Source organism: Macaca mulatta, chromosome 11, assembly GCF_049350105.2.
Source record: "Macaca mulatta isolate MMU2019108-1 chromosome 11, T2T-MMU8v2.0, whole genome shotgun sequence".
Lineage (NCBI taxonomy): Eukaryota > Metazoa > Chordata > Mammalia > Primates > Cercopithecidae > Macaca > Macaca mulatta.
Window position 1 is genome coordinate 71846242 of NC_133416.1, and position 17802 is coordinate 71864043.

Genomic DNA, 17802 nt, shown 5'->3' on the forward strand with positions numbered 1-17802 from the left:
CTAGGAAACACTCCAACTCAAGTGAAGTTGACTTCACTTAAAAGTGAAAGTTCTTTCACTCCAAACTACGAGGGAAGCTAACAGACAAAGCATTTATCATTCTGAAAACATGAACTGTGCATTTAAAGTATGTATTTGGGTGGTGGTAGGAATGGAGAGAACTCCAGAAAGATTAGAGAAGTGAGACATGGCCTTACAACGGAAGGAAACCTAAAGTGAAGCACAGATAAGAAACACAACCTCTTCCCTAGGGAGCAGCCTTGGAATTGCTATCTTATGCCACCAAGTCCAGCCAACAAAGCACCAGCAAGAAAGCAGTGGGGGAAGTGCAGGCAGAAGTCCCTCTTACCTCCTGGTCATCAAACTCGCAATACTGCAAATTCCACAATGCTGACATTGTCCTCACACAGGCATAGGTATTGTTATAAGCATCTTCACATACACAGTCTGGGAAACATTGCTGTAGGGATATTTCAAAATTTAAATGAAGACAGTTGTTGCATAGTAACAAATACCTAGTTGCCTAGAAAGGCAATCAGCTTGGCTCGTGCCAGACATGCAATCTGACAGCAATTAGAAAACCTTCCATGGAGAAGCCAGTAACTCAAAAATAGATGTGAGGCTTTGTTCCTTTGGCTAACCTGATCAAGGTATATGGGTTGTTCCATTTGTAGACTGTTGCCATCCTTGTCTGCTAAACTCTTGACAAGAATTACTTATAATGGGCACCTGTAAAATGTATGGGTTGGCAAGGAGAAGAAATCAACTCAAATGACTCTTTTTTTTTCCTGAGATAGAGTCTCACTCCCATCACGCAGGCAGAAGTGCAATGGTGTGATCTCGGCTCACTGCAACCTCCACCTCCTGGGTTCAAGTGATTCTCCTGCCTCAGCCTCCTGAGCAGCACAGGCATGCACCACCACACCCGGCTAATTTTTGTATTTGTAGTAGAGATGGGGTTTTGGCATGTTGGCCAGGCTGGTCTCGAACTCCTGACCTCAGGTGATCCACCCGCCTTGGCCTCCCAAAGTGCTAGGATTACCAGGCGTGATCCACAGCACCCGGCCCAAATGACTCATTTCTAAGAGCTACTAGGAACTATCACCCTAAAAAGTTGCAGAAGGCTAAAATGAGTTTTGTGGAGTCATTTGCAGGTTAAGTTATTTATGAGTGTTTTTATCACCAAGTACAACTTAAATCTAACTTCTGTCTACCATATGATCTGTTATTGTACTTTTGGTTGGTTTATTACACTGTAACACTTTGGTGTTAGAAGAATCAATCAACTCCAAATGGAAGCCGATTTTCCCTTCTCCAGAGTGAGGCCAAAGAGTGAGGCCAACATGGCTGTTCCCCTCTTTGTGACCCGGCTGGCTGCCGCCAATGTAGGCACTCGTAATGGCATGGTTACAGGCAGGAACCACATCTCTCTACTTCATGCCTCAGTAACATCCCTAATTTTAAAAACTGGTACTGTTATTGGAAGGGGTAGAAAAACAGGGAAGAGGAATTGATAAGAACATGGGTGGATACATGCACTTGCTACATAAATTGGAAGAATTAACAGTGCACATTCTGATGACAGGTCGGCAGCATCATTTCCAAGATCACTGGATTTACCTTTGTCCATCTACTAACCACTCACAGTCAGTGACAAATGAAGAGGACTCAGATGAAAGATTTCAATACTTGACACATGGAAACCAGCACCTTGCCACGTTGTCAGTGAGAAATCTGTCTAAGTCAATTCAAGCTATTACTCACAGATACGCCAGGACTCAGGGAAGGGCATGTTGGGTCAGTGACGTTACGGCCTTCTCCTTGGTATTCCACCAGGACATCTGATCGCCAGGTCAAGTTACTGGCACCTCTCTAGATAGAAGAGTAAGTGGAGTTTCTGTGAGGCACATAGACTATGATAAAGATCACAAAGTAATTGACTGCTAAAGGGGACTTGGGAGTCAAAAGTAATTGGACTGTTCATTCAGTAACTGAAGGGAATGACTAAAACAGGTGCACATGAAAGCTACTGAGCAGCATCTTTGGTACTTAAGGGCCTTTACAAGTGATGGTCAAATGCTTTGAAAATGTAATAGTTCCTTTCCAAGGCTACTTCCATGAATCAGGTCAGCAATGGAACCTGACAAGGTAGCTAAGCAAGAATCAAAGTTACAGTGCAAGTTGCTGAAAGTCCAGACTAAAATAAATAATACTGTCATATGCTCTATGTAAGAACTGTTTTAAGCTCAGACTAAGGAACTTATAACCTAATAGAAACAAGGACAATAAGGAAATATTCCACAGACTTGTGTGCAAAGGACTGTAACAGGTTCAAAGCACCTCTTGATGGTCAGAATGAAGGTATAGTACATTAACTCACTCTTCAATGCACCTTCCATGGTGTGGAAGGAAAGAAGTGGCAGCATTTGAAAGGAGCAAGTTTAAGACACAAATGGTGAAAGGAGAAAGAATCTAGGAATAGGAACAAGTTTTAGATTCAAAGAGCATGAATATAGGTTGAATGCAGACCACTTAGATGTGTGGCTTCCTGAAACCCAGGTTTCAGACAAGGAAGCAGTGCACAGTGAGGGTGGAGAGGCAGGCTGGTACCACACAGGATAAGGCCCTGAACATCATGCTGCCCAGGCTTGTCCTAGAAACAATAGGAGGTTTTTGAGCAGGGAGGTAACACAATCAAGGCAGTGATTTAGAAAAGTAAGCTTAGTGGCAGAATCTAGAGACAGAATGGAGATATGCAAAGACAGGAAGACCAGGTTAGAAGCTGCTCTTAAAATGGTCAAAGTCTGGTTGGCAGCTTGGTGAAACGCAGAATCTCGGGTCCTACTCTAGCTCTAACAAGCCAAAGCCTACATTTTAGTAAGACCTCTTGGTGACTTCCATGCATAGTAAAAAACTGAGAAGCACTGCTCTAAAAAAGTGGTCCTTAAAGTGTGGTTCCCAGGACAAGCAGTATCACCTGGAAACTTGTTACAAATGAAAATTCTTAGTTCCTAACATAGGTAGACAGCAACCTGGGTTTCAGCAAGTCCCACCGGCAATTCTAGGGAATGCCTGCTTGAGAATCACTGCTCTAAAGAATGCTAAACATGGGTGAGTACAGTGGGGAATGGGTAACAGCTTGTGCAAGGCCTTGAATGCCGCAGCCACCTGAAAAGGGGGAGTTAGAGATAGCAATTATTTCCTAACTTACTGTTCTACAATGAAACTTGAACAATCCTGTGCGGCTCAGGATCTCAGAAATCATGACTCACTGGAGACTTAAAAAGCTCACGCTGGCTGGGCGCGGTGGCTCACGCCTGTAATCCCAGCACTTTGTGAGGCCGAGGTGGGCAGATCACCTGAGGTCAGGAGTTCGAGACTAACCTGGCCAACATGGTGAAACACCGTCTCTACTAAAAAATACCAAAAAACTAGCTGGGCATGGTGGCGTACACCTGTGGTCCCAGCTACTTGGGAGGCTGAGGCAGAATGATTGCTTGAACCCAGGCGGCAGAGGTTGTGGTGAGCCGAGATGGCACCACTGCACCCCAGCCTAGGCAACAGAGCGAGACTGTCTTGGAAAACGAGAGGAAAAAAAAAAAAAAAAAAAAAAAAAGCTCATGCTGCCAAACCTGAGCCGTGAAGCTGGAAGGTGGAATTGAGTGAACTGTCAGAATTGAGTGAACTTCAAAATCCCACCCTTGAATGTCAAAGTGTCCAGGGGAGAAAAAAGCATCTGAGAAGCCTAGATCAGTGGTTCCTGAACTTTGCTGCATATTAAAAATCACCAGGGAAACTTGAAAAATCCCAAGGGATTCTATCTCATGCCAATTAAATCAGAATCTCTAAGGGTGAGGCACAGACATTAGTATTTTAGTTTCCGAGTGATTCTGATGTCTGACCAAGTCTGAGACTCACGGTCTGTAGGGGTTGTTAAACTTTTTTTGTAAAAGGCCACAGAGTAAATATTTAGGCTCCTGGCTATACAGTTCCCTGCCACTCAGGTAGCAGGGAAGCAGCCATCAACAATACATAAATGAATGAGCGTGGCCGTGTTCTGATATAACTTTATTTACAGACACCGGGGTGGGCTAGATTTGGCCCACAGGTTGTAGTCTGCCAACTGCTAGTCCAGCAGAACTTGCTGGCTGACACGTTCTCCATCTCTGCTGTTCAATATGATGGCTACTGAGCACATGATGTGCGGCTAGTGCAACCGAAGAACTGAATTTCATTTTTAATTTAAATAAGTAGCCACACATGGCTAATTAACTGTTCTAATACATCAGTATTTCATCGGAATAACCTCCAAAAACAAAACATGAACAAGGAAAAGAACCAAGTCTTAAGTGGCACTTTGAGAACTGTGCAGAGAAATTATACACAGCATAAGGATTTTTACCCCTAGAGTGAATCAGTTTCTTTTTCTAATTAGAAAAAAACTTAATACGGTACAAAGTATAAGACTTGTATGAAAAGTTAAAAGATGTAAAATTTCCTCTAACTGATCTATAGCTTAAATGCAATTCCAACCAAAAGCCAACGTTTTTCAGGTAATCTGAAAAGCCGATTCTAAAGTTTATGTGGAAGACAGGGGCTAGGATCCCCATGAGAACAATAAGCAGAGAGGTATGCCTATGCAAATCGAGATTTAGTTGCACAGCTTTATAACACAAAATGATATTGGCACAGGGATAGATGGATCCATGGAGCAAAAAAGACAACTAAGTATCTATAGAGCAAAAAAAAAAAAAAAAAAAAAAAAGAGAGAGAAACTGAATCCCTGACTCATACCTTACAAGAAAAGAAATTTTAGATACATCAAGGACTTGGATGTAAGAGGCAGAGCTACAAAAGTTTCAGAGGAAAATACAGGAGAATAGCTTTCTGGCTTCAAAGTTTAGAAGCATCTTTATAAATATACAAAGGACACTAAACATTAAAAGAAACAATATATACATTCAATTCCTGGAGTGCAGTGGTACGATCTCTGCTCACTACAACCTCCACCTCCTTGGCTCAAACAATCCTGCTACCTCAGCCTTCTGAGTAGTTGGGACTACAGATGCACACCATCATGCCTGGCTAATTTTCTGCATTTTTTGTAGAGACTGGGTCTTGCCATGTTGCCCAGGCTGGTCTTGAACTCCTGGACTCGAGATCAGCCTGCCTTGGCCTCCCAAATTGTTGGGATTACAGGCGTGAGCCATTGCACCTGGCTCCCATATCTTAATATATGGAAAAGACAAGTCATAAAAGGAGACTATGATACACAAAAATGCAGAGGCATTTCTCAAGGGAAGAAACACAAAAAGGCACAAATGAAAAGTGATTCCCTGATCAGTAACACAATTTTTTTTTTTTTTTGAGACGGAGTCTCGCTCTGTCACCCAGGCTGGAGTGCAGTGGCCGGATCTCAGCTCACTGCAAGCTCCGCCTCCCGGGTTTACGCCATTCTCCTGCCTCAGCCTCCCGAGTAGCTGGGACTACAGGCGCCTGCCACCTCGCCCGGCTAAGTTTTTGTATTTTTAGTAGAGACGGGGTTTCACTGTGTTAGCCAGGGTGGTCTCGATCTCCTGACCTCATGATCCGCCCGTCTCGGCCTCCCAAAGTGCTGGGATTACAGGCTTGAGCCACCGCGCCCGGCCAGTAACACAATTAAAAGAAAAAAAAAAAAAAACGGACAAAGGATCCAAATATGAACACATCTCCAAAGAAGATATACAAATGGCTGACAAACACATGATGAAATGCTAACCATCAATAGTCAGCAGGGAAACACAAATCAAAACCACAATGAGATACCACTTCACACCTACTACAATAATCACAAAGACAGATAATAGCAAGTGTTGGCTCACACCCATAATCCCAGCACTTTTGGAGGCTGAAGGGGGAGGATTTTTTTTTTTCCCCTTAAAATCTTCTTGGAAAACATGTGAGAATCTCTTGAGCCCAGGAGTTCGAGACCAGCCTGAGCAATGTAGGAAGACCTCATTTCTGCTAAAAATTAAAAAAAAAAAAAAAAAATTAGCCAGATGTGGCAGCCAGCCACTGTAGTCCCAGCTACTTGGGGGGGCTGTGGTGGGAGGATCCTCTGAGCCTGGGAGACTGAGGCTGCAGTGAGCTGTGATCAGCAACACTTCGCTCCAGCCTCGGTGACAGCGCAAGACTATCTCAAAAACAAACAAAAACATCACAACTGCATTGTTCATAATAGCCAAAGAGTGGAAACAGCCCAAATTATCTGATGAATGGATAAGCAAAATGTGATACATTCACACACAGAAGGTTATTTGGCACTAAAACAGAATAAGGTACTGACACACGTTACAATGATATGATCCTTGAAAACACTATGCTCAGTGAAAAAAGCAGTTACAAGAGGCCACATGTTATGTAATTTCATTTATATGAAAAGTTCAGAGCAGACAATTCTATACAGACATAAAGTAGATTCGTGGTGGGAATGGAAGCAACAGATCTAATCAATTCCCTGCACCACAGCTTAATCAATTCTCTACTAGATATGTGGATTTCCAGTTTTCTCCTATTAGAGTGACTACTGTGTCTGGGGGTTTAGGGTGATGAAAATGCTCTTAGATGATGATGATGGTTGTGACTATACCAACAACTATTGAATTGGACACCTAAAAAATGATTTTAATTTTGAAATGGAGTTTCACTCTTGTTGCCCAGGCTGGAGCGCAATGGCGCGATTTCCACTCACTGCAACCTCCACCTCCTGGATTCAAGTGATTCTCCTGCCTCAGCCTCCCGAGTAGCTGGGATTACAGGTGCCTGCAAACATGCCCAGCTTTTTTGTATTTTTAGTAGAGACAGGGGTTCACCATTTTGGCCAGGATGGTCTTGAACTCCTGACCCCAGGTGATCCACCCACCTTTGGCCTCCCAAAGTGTTGGGATTACAGGCGTGAGCCACCGCGCCCAGCCAACACTTTAAATGAGTGAATTGTATGGTATGGGAATTAAGCTGTTAAAAAATAATTCACCTCATTATTAAACAAACAGATGCACAGTAAGACCAAATGCCACATTTCACTCACCAGACAGGCAGAAGTTAACTTGTCTGTTTTTGACGTGTGTACTCTGAAGTGGTATGTCTTATTAAACTAACCTTCTGACAGGTTATACTGATTATACTTGTATGAAAAGTATATAAAGTACTTTCCAAATTCTCAGACTTCTAAAATCTTGGGTGTTTTAAAAATCTTTGCCAGTTCACAGATAGAGGTCTCCTTCAGTTAAGCACTTCTGTGATTAGCACTGAAGTAATCTTTTTGCATTTGTTTTGCCATTTTTAATTCTTCTACAAGTTGATTAGCCACTTTTTTTGCCCATTTTCCCACTGGGATACTAATCTTTGTTAAGAACTCATGTATTTGGACTAACGACTCTTTTTACATATGCTGCCAATGTGTTCCCAACCTGTCACCTCTCTTTATTTATGGTGGGTATTCTTGAGGAGAGCAAAAGAGGGGAGGAAACAGAACTCTAAATTTCACATGTGGTCTAATTTTTTATTTTAGAAAACTCCTTCCCGCCACAAGATTTTTCTGCCCCCCAAATTTATTATTTAATGTTTAAATTTTTAAGTCTTTACACAACCCAGAATTTATTGTGGTCTTGGCTCAGGCCTGATTGAGGGCTCTATACTTACCAAAATGGGCAAAAAGGACATCCCATCCATCTGTGTCTTATTTAGGTCATAGCCAGCAATGTCCAAAATAGTAGGACCCAAGTCAATGTTGGCAACCAGCATCTATGCAAAAGAGGGAAAAACAATCTAAAACATAGCTGGTCTCATTTTCCTTTTCTATCTATACTAAAGTTCTCTTCCCCCCACCCCACCCATGAGACAACAACACTTACTATTACCTTTTATACAGCCCATGCTTTGGTCTGTTTTATGGATTCAAATATAACTATAATAACTTACAACAAAATATAAAGTCTTACAAGGCTTGTATAATAGTATATCCCCTGGGGAAGTGACATATTTATTCTACCCATTCTGTTATTGATCAAAATGTTTTTTTGAAAACTCCTTTGGAACTGCTTTGAGTTTGCTGTGAATCATGAGAAAAATGTTGGTCTAATTATTTTATACGAAGTGTCTTACAACTTGATTATTCAGATTAACTAAATTTGACTTCAAATGAACTCCAGACATTTTGGAAGACCTCAAAAATGGAATGTTTGCCACCAATGAGAATTATTAGCTCTTTTTATAGCTTCTCAAAGGGACAACACTGCCAAAATATGTTTGCAACAGGCTGTGAAGGCTGCAGAAAATTTATTCCAAAAATATAGCAATACAAGATTTTTTAAGAGCAAAAAACTTAGATGTTTTTAAACATTCTAGAAACTAAAGGCATTGTCCTGTATTTATGCTTTGACTTATTTCCTTGGTTATCAGACTATTTTCCTTCTGCAGACAACACCTCTACAGGGCCTAATCCAGAGTAGCCTGATAGAAATATAAAAGGGACCCCACATGCAATTAAAAATTGTCCAATAACCACATTAAAACAGGTAAAACTGTATACATTTCATTTAACCTCCTATAAAAATATCTGAATATTAATATTTCAACATGTAAACAATATTTTTTTAAAAGTCGATGAGATTTAACTTTTTGTGAACCAAGTCTTTGAAATCTGGTATTTCACAATAATAACTCATCTCCATTTGGACTATCCACATTTCAAGTGCTCAACAGCCACAAGTGGACAGTGCAGGCCTAGACAGAACGTAAGCATAGAAGTCACTTGGTCACGCGCTAGAAAAATCTTCAAGCGCTAAAACACTCCATCAGGGGAAACAAAGAGGAAATGAGAAAAACTGGGAACTACAGTTTACTGTGCCAGGTATTTGACGTTTATTCTCATTTATTCCTCATCGCAGTCCGTGGACACAGTGTTTACAGGTGAAGAAATGAAACACAAGAGTGGCTGGAGCAAAGTTACCAGCTTATAACTGGAAAAGCCATCACTTACTGACAGGAAATAACAGTCTTCAAAACTGTTGAGAACACTTAGATCATCTTAGGAGAGGCCAAACAGAGAAATAAAACAAAACAAAAACACCCCAGCCCTGCAACTATTAATTTGAAAACAAAACCAAAAGTACAGATAGGAAAGGCAAAAAAAAAAAAAAAAAAAAAATGTTCAGAATATTATCAGGGGCCAGGTTTCCTGATGGCTAGGACAGCTCTTAGAGGGCAGAGTGATAAATATCCTGGCTCTGAATCAATTAGTCTAACTCTGCAGCTGTTAGGAATTACCGCCCAGAGGCAGACACTTTAGGAGAAAGGCAATCCATGTGTTTACTCAGTGAGGGAAAAACCTCACACACAAAAAACGATGTCTCCAGGGATGATACAAGACCCACTGCTACAGATAACTTTCCTGGTTCCAAATCCCCCAGGCAAACTGAGCAGCTTGGAAAACAGTCATCAAGTGTGAGTGTCAATATGGAAGAGGTCACAGGAGGAAAGGAGGGTCAAAGAGAGACACCATCTCCAGAATGAGATCAAGACAACAAGCCATCTACAGACCCTGAAGTGTGACTAGCAGATCTTCAGTGACGCCTGTAACATGAATGAGGTGAAGCCAATTCCTCAGATACTATGATGTTCAAGGCAGTTTTAAAAGAAAAGAGGAAACATCAAAAAACCCACAGAGATATAAAATGGTGACTGTCATCTCACCAAAAATTGCAAGAGCCAACACCTGTATAATGGGAGGCTTGCTCCTTTTTTGGTGAGGTGGGGGGAAGCTCTTTCTTTTTGTTTTGTTGTTTGAGACAGGGTCTCATTCTGTCACCCAAGCTGGAGTGCAGTGGCACAATCACAGCTCACTGTGTCCCTGACCTCCCAGATTCAACTGATCTTCCTGCCTCAGCATCCAGAGCAACTGGGACTACAGGTGCACACCATGATGCCCAGCTAATTTTTGTATTATTAATTTTTAGCAGAGATGGGGTTTCTGCCACGCTGCCCGGGCTGGTCTCAAATTTCTGAATTCAAGTGATCCGCCTGCCTTGGCCTCCCCAAGTGCTGGGATTACAGGTGTGAGCCACTGCACCCAGCCGAGGCTCTTTCTAATGGCATTTTGCTCTCTGGAGAGAAAGGGGTAAGATCCAGTATAAATCCAAAGTCACTAAGATTCAGCACAAGTACCGTAAGCACAAGTCATTCCAGGACTCTTTCTCCCTAGAAATCTATAATTATCACACTCCCCTAAATATAATGGATAAACTGCCTCCTCTTCTAAAATGTTATCTGAATAAGCAGACAGTCTCAAAATTAGCATACTATATCAGGAGATGGGAGACATCTAGCGAACAGCAAGTATGAATGAAGAGTTAAAAAGAATTACACCTACCTCTGGTTTTTATATAACCAAGAATTTGGATGGATTCACCCATCAATGTGATGACTTTGATAAACATTAGTTTCAGGGTATTGCTTTTGTCTAGTAAAAATTTAAAAATTCATTTATGGGCTGAGCACAGTGGCTCTCGCTGGTAATCCCAGCACTATGGGAGGCCAAGGCAGGAGGATCACTTGAGGCCAAGGCTGCAGTGAGCCATGTTTGAGCCACCACATTCCAACCTGGGTGAGAGAGTGCCTATCTCAAATAAACAAAAAATTCATTTATGGATTGGAACAGAAAAAGCTTTGACAAGACCAAAAATATATTTTTTGAGACAGATTTTTTGCTCTGTTGCCCAGGATGGAGTGCAATGGTGAGATCTCGGCTCATTGCAACCTCCGCCTCCTGGGTTCAAGCAATACTCTTGCTTCAACCTCCCAAGTAGTTGGGATTACAGGCACCCGGCACCGCACCTGGCTTATGTTTTTGTTTTTTGTTTTGTTGGTTTTTTTTTTGAGACAGAGTCTCGCTCTGTCGCCCAGGCTGGAGTGCAGTGGCACGATCTCAGCTCACCACAAGCTCCACATCCCAGGTTCATGCTGTTCTCCTGCCTCAGCCTCCCGCGTAGCTGAGACTACAGGCGCCCGTCACCAAGCCTGGCTAAATTTTTTGTATTTTTAGTGGAGATGAGGTTTCACCATGTTAGTCAGGATGGTCTCGATCTCCTGACCTCATGATCCACCCGCCTTGGCCTCCCAAAGTGCTGGGATTACAGGCGTGAGCCACCGTGTCCAGCCTAATTTTTGTATTTTTAGTCAAGACGAGGTTTCACCATGTTGGCCAGACTGGTCTCGAATTCTTGACCTCAGGTGATCTACCTGTCTTGTCCTCCCAAAGTGCTAGGATTACAGGCATGAGCCACTGTGCCCAGCCAAAAAAATAAATTATTTGATAAATCACACTCTCTCAGGTTGACAGTGTTCTTAGCAATCAAGTATATAAATATCCTAATCCAATGAAAGTCCCTAGAAAACCCTGGGGTAGACTGGCTGTGGCGGCTCATGCCTGTAATGAGGGGAGGAGGGCTGATTGCTTGAGCCCAGTGTTCCAGAACAGCCTGGGCAACGTAATGAAACTCCATCTCTACAAAACAAAACAAAACAAAACAAAACAAAAAACACACACAAAACAAAAATTAGCTGGGCATGGTGGTGTGTGCCTATAGTCCCAGCTACTCAGAAGGCTGAGGTAGGATGATCACCTGAGCCTGGGAGGCGGAGGATGCAGTGAGCCAAGATTATGCCACCGCGCTCCAGCCTAAGTTACAGAGCAAGACTCTGTCTCAAAACAAACAAACAAATAAACAAACACTCCTGGGGCTTAAATCAAGGGGTATCACGCATAGAACCTGCTTACTCTTGCTCTGAAAGAATGACACTGTTGCATAATTACTGAAAAGAACAAGATGGCAATGGGCTCTCAGAACACATCAGGTTTCCAAACAGACACCCAAACCCTGATGTTGAATTTCTGTAGTTATCAAAGAAAAGGCTCCAAGCACACCAGGAAGCACCCCAAATTCACTTAGTGAAAAGCACTGTAACTGCATGAGAAAGTGCAGAATCCCATTATCTTGGTTGCTTCAGCTGGACTTGCCCCTCAGTTCCAGTTTTCCCGACAAGGAAGAAGGTGGGTTCCACTTGATAATGGAGGCTTAACATCCTCTTACTTTCACAAAACTAGGGGAACCAAGGCTGATTTTGTCCAAAGCCAATAGGTGGTCTTCCTGACTCCCAGTTCACTTCTATTTCCCTGGGACCATGCTGTATCATTCTAGTTTTCCTACTAACCTTTTCCTTTCTAGAATTCCTTTTGCAGAACTTCTACCACCAAAGCTAAACCAGTCAGAGGAGAAAACGTCAATAGCCAATCTTTGACATCTATACATACGACCTTGTCCCAGTTCTCCCGCATAGCCAACACGCAGCTAAGTCCACCAGTCAGTTAAATGTGCACTGATCTGGCTGTCGAGGCTGCTGACAGCTCAGCTCATTATGCCCAACTCACAAGCCAGTGCCACTCACACAGAACGGCTGGTACTGAGTCAACTGTGCTGCCAACACATGATACATCACCCATCATCTCTGACATTCCCTGTGCCAGGGGAAAGCTGGGGCACTTCATGCTTCTCAAAGTACACCTGTCAATGCAGCAATGTACAAACACATGGGTTCTGAGAATGCACAGACTTAACTTTCAGTCCCTGATCTGCCACTTACTTTGCAACCTTGGCAAAAATCCATTCAACTAATGTGGATGTTCCCCAGTATATGTTAGGGGATGGATATTTTAAGTTTAGATAGTTCCTCTTTTCTAGGACATCCTAGACTAAAAAAGACAAACTCAATAGGGTGTGACAAGTGTGAGGCCAGCTGGGAACATATAGGAAGGGCATCTACCCCATGTGGGAGCAGAAGTATGAAGCGACTTCCCAGAGGGAGCCCTAAACCAAAGCCCTAAAGGACAATTAACTTGGCCAGCTGAAGGGGGTGCGAGATGGGCATTGCAGAAAGAAGGAGCAGTCACTTGTACAAAGGCCAGGAGGTGAGAGAGAAGGTCCACTTAGGAAGTACAAGAAGTTCAATACAACTGCTACCTTCTGTCTCTTAAACAAGCCTAGCTTATCCTTACATCTGAGCCTTTGCATTTACTGTACTGCTCAGGACACTATTCCCACAGATCTCTGCATGGCTAAATCCTTCTCAACATCCACGTCTGCTCAAATGCCTCAGAGGCTTTCACTGACCACTGTAGCTTAAATATCTTGTGCTCCCTGACACAGGGATTTAAGAACTGATCTTGTGGCCAGGCGTGGTGGCTCATGTCTGCAATCCCAGCACTTTGGGAGGAGAAGGCGGGCAGATCACAAGGTCAGGAGATTGAGACCCCATCTCTACTTTAAAAAAAAAAAAAAATTAGCCAGGCATGGTGGTGGGCACCTATAGTCCCAGCTAGTAGGGAGGCTGAGGCAGGAGAATGGCGTGAACCCAGGAGGCGGAGCTTGCAGTGAGCAGAGATCGCGCCACTGCACTCCAGCCTGGGCAACAGAGCGAGGCTCCATCTCAAAAAAAAAAAAAAAAAAAAAAAAAAAAAACAAACAACAAGGCCGGGCGCGGTGGCTCAAGCCTGTAATCCCAGCACTTTGGGAGGCCGAGACGGGCGGATCACGAGGTCAGGAGATCGAGACCATCCTGGCTAACACGGTGAAACCCCGTCTCTACTAAAAAATACAAAAAACTAGCCGGGTAAGGTGGCGGGCGCCTGTAGTTCCGGCTACTCGGGAGGCTGAGGCAGGAGAATGGCGTAAAAACCCGGGAGGCAGAGCTTGCAGTGAGCTGAGATCCGGCCACTGCACTCCAGCCTGGGCGACACAGCAAGACTCCGTCTCAAAAAAAAAAAAAAAAAAACCAACAACAACAAAACTGATTTTGTTTGATTGCTCCTTGCCATGTGCAAGGCTCCTTGGTGTACTGTACTGGCAAAGAAGATAATAAATACTTGTTGACTGAGCTATAATGTAATGGTTAAGTATACAGACTTTGGAGCCAGACTGCCCCAGTTCAAATGCAGGGCTCTGCTGCTTTTTAGCTATGTGATCTTCAGCAAACAACTTCTCTGCTTCCGTTTTCCTCATCTGCAAAATAGGGATAACAGCACCTCTATCTCATCAACTGTGAGGATTGAGTGAGTTGAATCAGGCAATACACTTAGAATAGCACCTGTCCCATACTAAACAATACATGTTAGCTACATTGTTGAAATGGCTTCTCAGAAACCAGACTTCATTTAGATTGCTTAGAGAAGGTGAAGTTTCTGATTTTTAACATTTAGATGGCAATGTTAACTTAAAGAAAAAAAGGAACAATTTTTTCCACAGGCAGCTGGCCGACACATTTCACTATGATCTCATTCAGCCTCCTTCCCACGTGGGCTGAGGTAGCCCTGCTCCTAAAAACAGAACATGGCTGCTGACATGGTCTCCTCAATCAGTTCCAAACAACCACCTCGAGAAAACACTTGTAAGATTTAATGGTCTTCCAAACTTGCTTATCTCCTTTGAAAGAGGGAGCCTGTTTAGAAGGCACTGAAATTTGTAGGGAAAAGTGACTAGCTTTAGGAACATGGGTCTTAAAGGAAAAACACAAAAGGTAATTATGAAGGCCATTTTACCTTCCAAAAGAATTTTAACAGAACTCCATCAAGAGTGTTGTAAAAGGAAATAAGTGAAAAATAGACATTTTAAACAAGTAAATATCAAGCTCCAAAATTAAAGTACCCAATATACCCAGAAAGTCTGGCCCATTTAAAAACCCACTTAGCAATTTCAGCTTAAAGTGTGTATTTGTTCATCTTCTTTGGTCTCTCAGAACTGGGACTGACATTGAAATTGGGATATCAGAAAGGAGAGAAGACATAGCTGGCGGAGCCTGTCAATTCTTTTCTCCTGAATGTTGGAGGACAGTATTTTGGATGAGGATGAAGGTCCTCATGACTGCTAGGAACAAAGTGCCTCAGCATTAGGTACCATGTTTGGAAAAAGACACTGAAACCGAATGGGAATGACAACAGAACAATGTGGCGTATTATGGCAGTTCTAGGGAGAGAACCAAGAAAGCAACAAAGCATTCATAAGGAAAAGCCCGGCACAGGGAAAGACTAATTCCTAGAAGACATGTTTTTGATAGCCTTATACTCAAAGCGAGGTCAGGCCAGCAGCAGACATCACCCAGGAGCTGGTCAGAAATGGAGAAGCAGAAATCTGCATTTTAACCAGATCCCCAGGGGATTCACAGAAAAGCCAGAGGAGCTCTGCTCTACAAGGCAGTGGGCCCCAAACCAGGCTGCCTCTCAGAATCACCTGTAAACTTCGAAAAGGAAAAAGGCAGATGCTGGGTCCCTATTCCAGACCAAGTGAGTCAATTACACTCTTTCTGGATATTGCCCAAGCACGCAGCATTTTTCTTCTTCAGTTTTGGAGGGCAATCTTGATGCACACCCTCTTTTGAGAGTCACTGCTCCAGAACAAAGATCCAGTCTCAAAAGACAAAGGAAAGCTACGCATCCTAATGGGACATGTACATGTGGGGTGAAAATACAGATATAGAGAGCAGTGGGAAGTTAAGGGGAAAAAAAAAGGAATCACTATTTCCATTTAAAAGCTCTTCTGCCGCTCAGCCCTAGTGGGAAGAGGAACCGAACCCAATCTTCTCTCAGGAGGAAACACCTTATTTTCTCAGGCCAAATGCCTACCTGTCCACAGCACCAGCTTGCCAGGCACCTACCTTGCTTGTCTGATTTGGTTTGATCCCAGGCCCTCGAACCAACAGTGGAACTTTGATATCAAACTCATACAGCTGTCTCTTGTCTATTGGCAAGGAAAACTGTCCTGAAAACAAAACACACAAGGTAAAGATGGAGCCAAGACAGGGGCCTTGCTCATGTTATGTTTCACTCATTTAATCCACAGTCAAAACTAAAACAACTTTGTTCTACTGATTCTGGTGTTTTAATAGAAAGCTGAAATTTGCCTGGAGACATCTCTTGTTACTACAAGGCAGGAAAACAACGAATTTATCTTCTCTAAATAAATGACTAGAAGGGACTCCCTGGCTTATGATAGGACAAAATGAGCAAAAATAATGACAGGAAAGTATTGAAACACAAATACATAAAAAATTATGCATGCTACTCAGCCTCATCACAACTGAATGAAGTTTACTCCAAAAACTGTCAAATAAACAAACAAAAACACCTATCCTGTGTTTCCTGAATAAACTGCATCTCAAAATAACCAAATAATTGATAAGGGGAAGTAGTTCTCTGAGGAATTCCAGCTAATAAATACAAAAGAAAGGACAGGATTACAAAATCAGCATTTTGCAGTTTCTGAGGGAATAATGAATTTAGGCAACAATCATCAATGGAATAAAAGAAAAGCTCAAAGGAAGAGCTCAGGCTGAAACCACCTGACCCATCAATCACCAGCACCCCAAAAACAGTGCAGCCAGATGCCTCGGGTCTCATGACACGATGCAATAGGAAGAACACACCTGCAGGCGAGGATGCACCATCACCTGAAAATGCAAATTTCTATCAAGTTCCGAATCTACCAGTCTATAGGAAATGCTGACTAGAGATGAACAAGTTAAGGCACTATAAGACAGCAGTTAGCCAAATTCAGAATGTGAGACATTCTGATGGACAAAAGACCCACTTCTCCCTGCAAATTCATGGCAAATGACAAGAGTTAGGAGACACAATAACTATAGGTAGTATGTGGACTCTGTCTGCATCTTTTTTTTTTTTTGAGATGGAATCTCGCTCTGTTACCCACGCTGGAGTGCAGTGGCACGATCTCAGCTCACTGCAACCTCAACCTCCTGGATTCAAGCGATTCTCCTGCCTCAGCCTCCTGAGTAGCTGGGACTACAGGCATGTGCCATCACGCCTGACTAATTTTTGTATTTTTAGTAGAGAAGGAGTTTTGGCATGTTGGCCAGGCTGATCTAGAACTCCTGGCCTCAGGTGATCCACCTGCCTTGGCCTCCCAAAGTGCTGGGATTATAGGTGTGAGCCACTGTGGCTGGCGGTCTGCATCTTGATACATAATAACCAGAGTCAGATGCATAATCTGGTGTTGAATCCTGGAGTCATGTGTATGGGAGTTGCTTCAAAACCTTCTAGCAACAAAAGAAAAACACACGGAGAGTAGGAAGAATTCAAAAGAGTGGCCTCATGCAGCTGAAAATCTAAGCCGGATAATGGGGGCTATTTTACTATTCTCTACTTTGTGTTTAAAAATATTCACAGGCCGGGCATGTGGCTCACGTCTGTACTCCTAGCACTTAGGGAGGCGGAGGTAGGCAGATTACCTGAGGTCAGGAGTTCAAGACCAGTCTGGCCAACATGATAAAAACCCATCTCTACTAAAACACAAAAATTGGTCAGGCGTGGTGGCATGTGCCTGTAGTCTCCGGTACTCAAGAGGTTGAGGCAGGAGAATCGCTTGAATCTGGGAGACGGAGGTTGCTATGAGCCGAAATCACGGCGCTACTACACCCCAGCCTGGGTGAGAGAGTGAGATTCTGTCCCCCCACACCCCCTCATCAAAAACATAATCACAATAATGCATTAATGCCTAAGCGATCTCCTCCTATGCAAGCAAGTCTCAAGTGAATCCCATTCAAGTGGACATTTATATATGTGGAAAAGAAGAAAATGTTTGCTTTTAACAACAGAAGGTCCAAGTAGAAAGCATGAAAGTCAAGGACACAGAGCTGACTCATCCTGCAGCTTTTGAAAAAAACCAAAAACACTCAAAAAACAAATTCCATGAATGGCAA

The 17802-nt window shown here is 42.9% G+C and overlaps 1 protein-coding gene across 1 annotated transcript in view; it reads right to left on the bottom strand.

Annotated features, from left to right (window-relative positions):
* Nucleotides 1–17802, bottom strand: part of GNS (glucosamine (N-acetyl)-6-sulfatase) — a 46160-nt gene that overhangs the window by 7733 nt on the left and 20625 nt on the right. The window contains exons 9-12 of the mRNA XM_015152207.3: nt 15742–15845; nt 7681–7782; nt 1765–1872; nt 350–460 (exon numbers count right to left, since the gene is read on the bottom strand). Coding sequence (XP_015007693.1) covers nt 350–460; nt 1765–1872; nt 7681–7782; nt 15742–15845 — 425 coding nt within the window. The remainder of the gene's footprint in view (nt 1–349; nt 461–1764; nt 1873–7680; nt 7783–15741; nt 15846–17802) is intronic.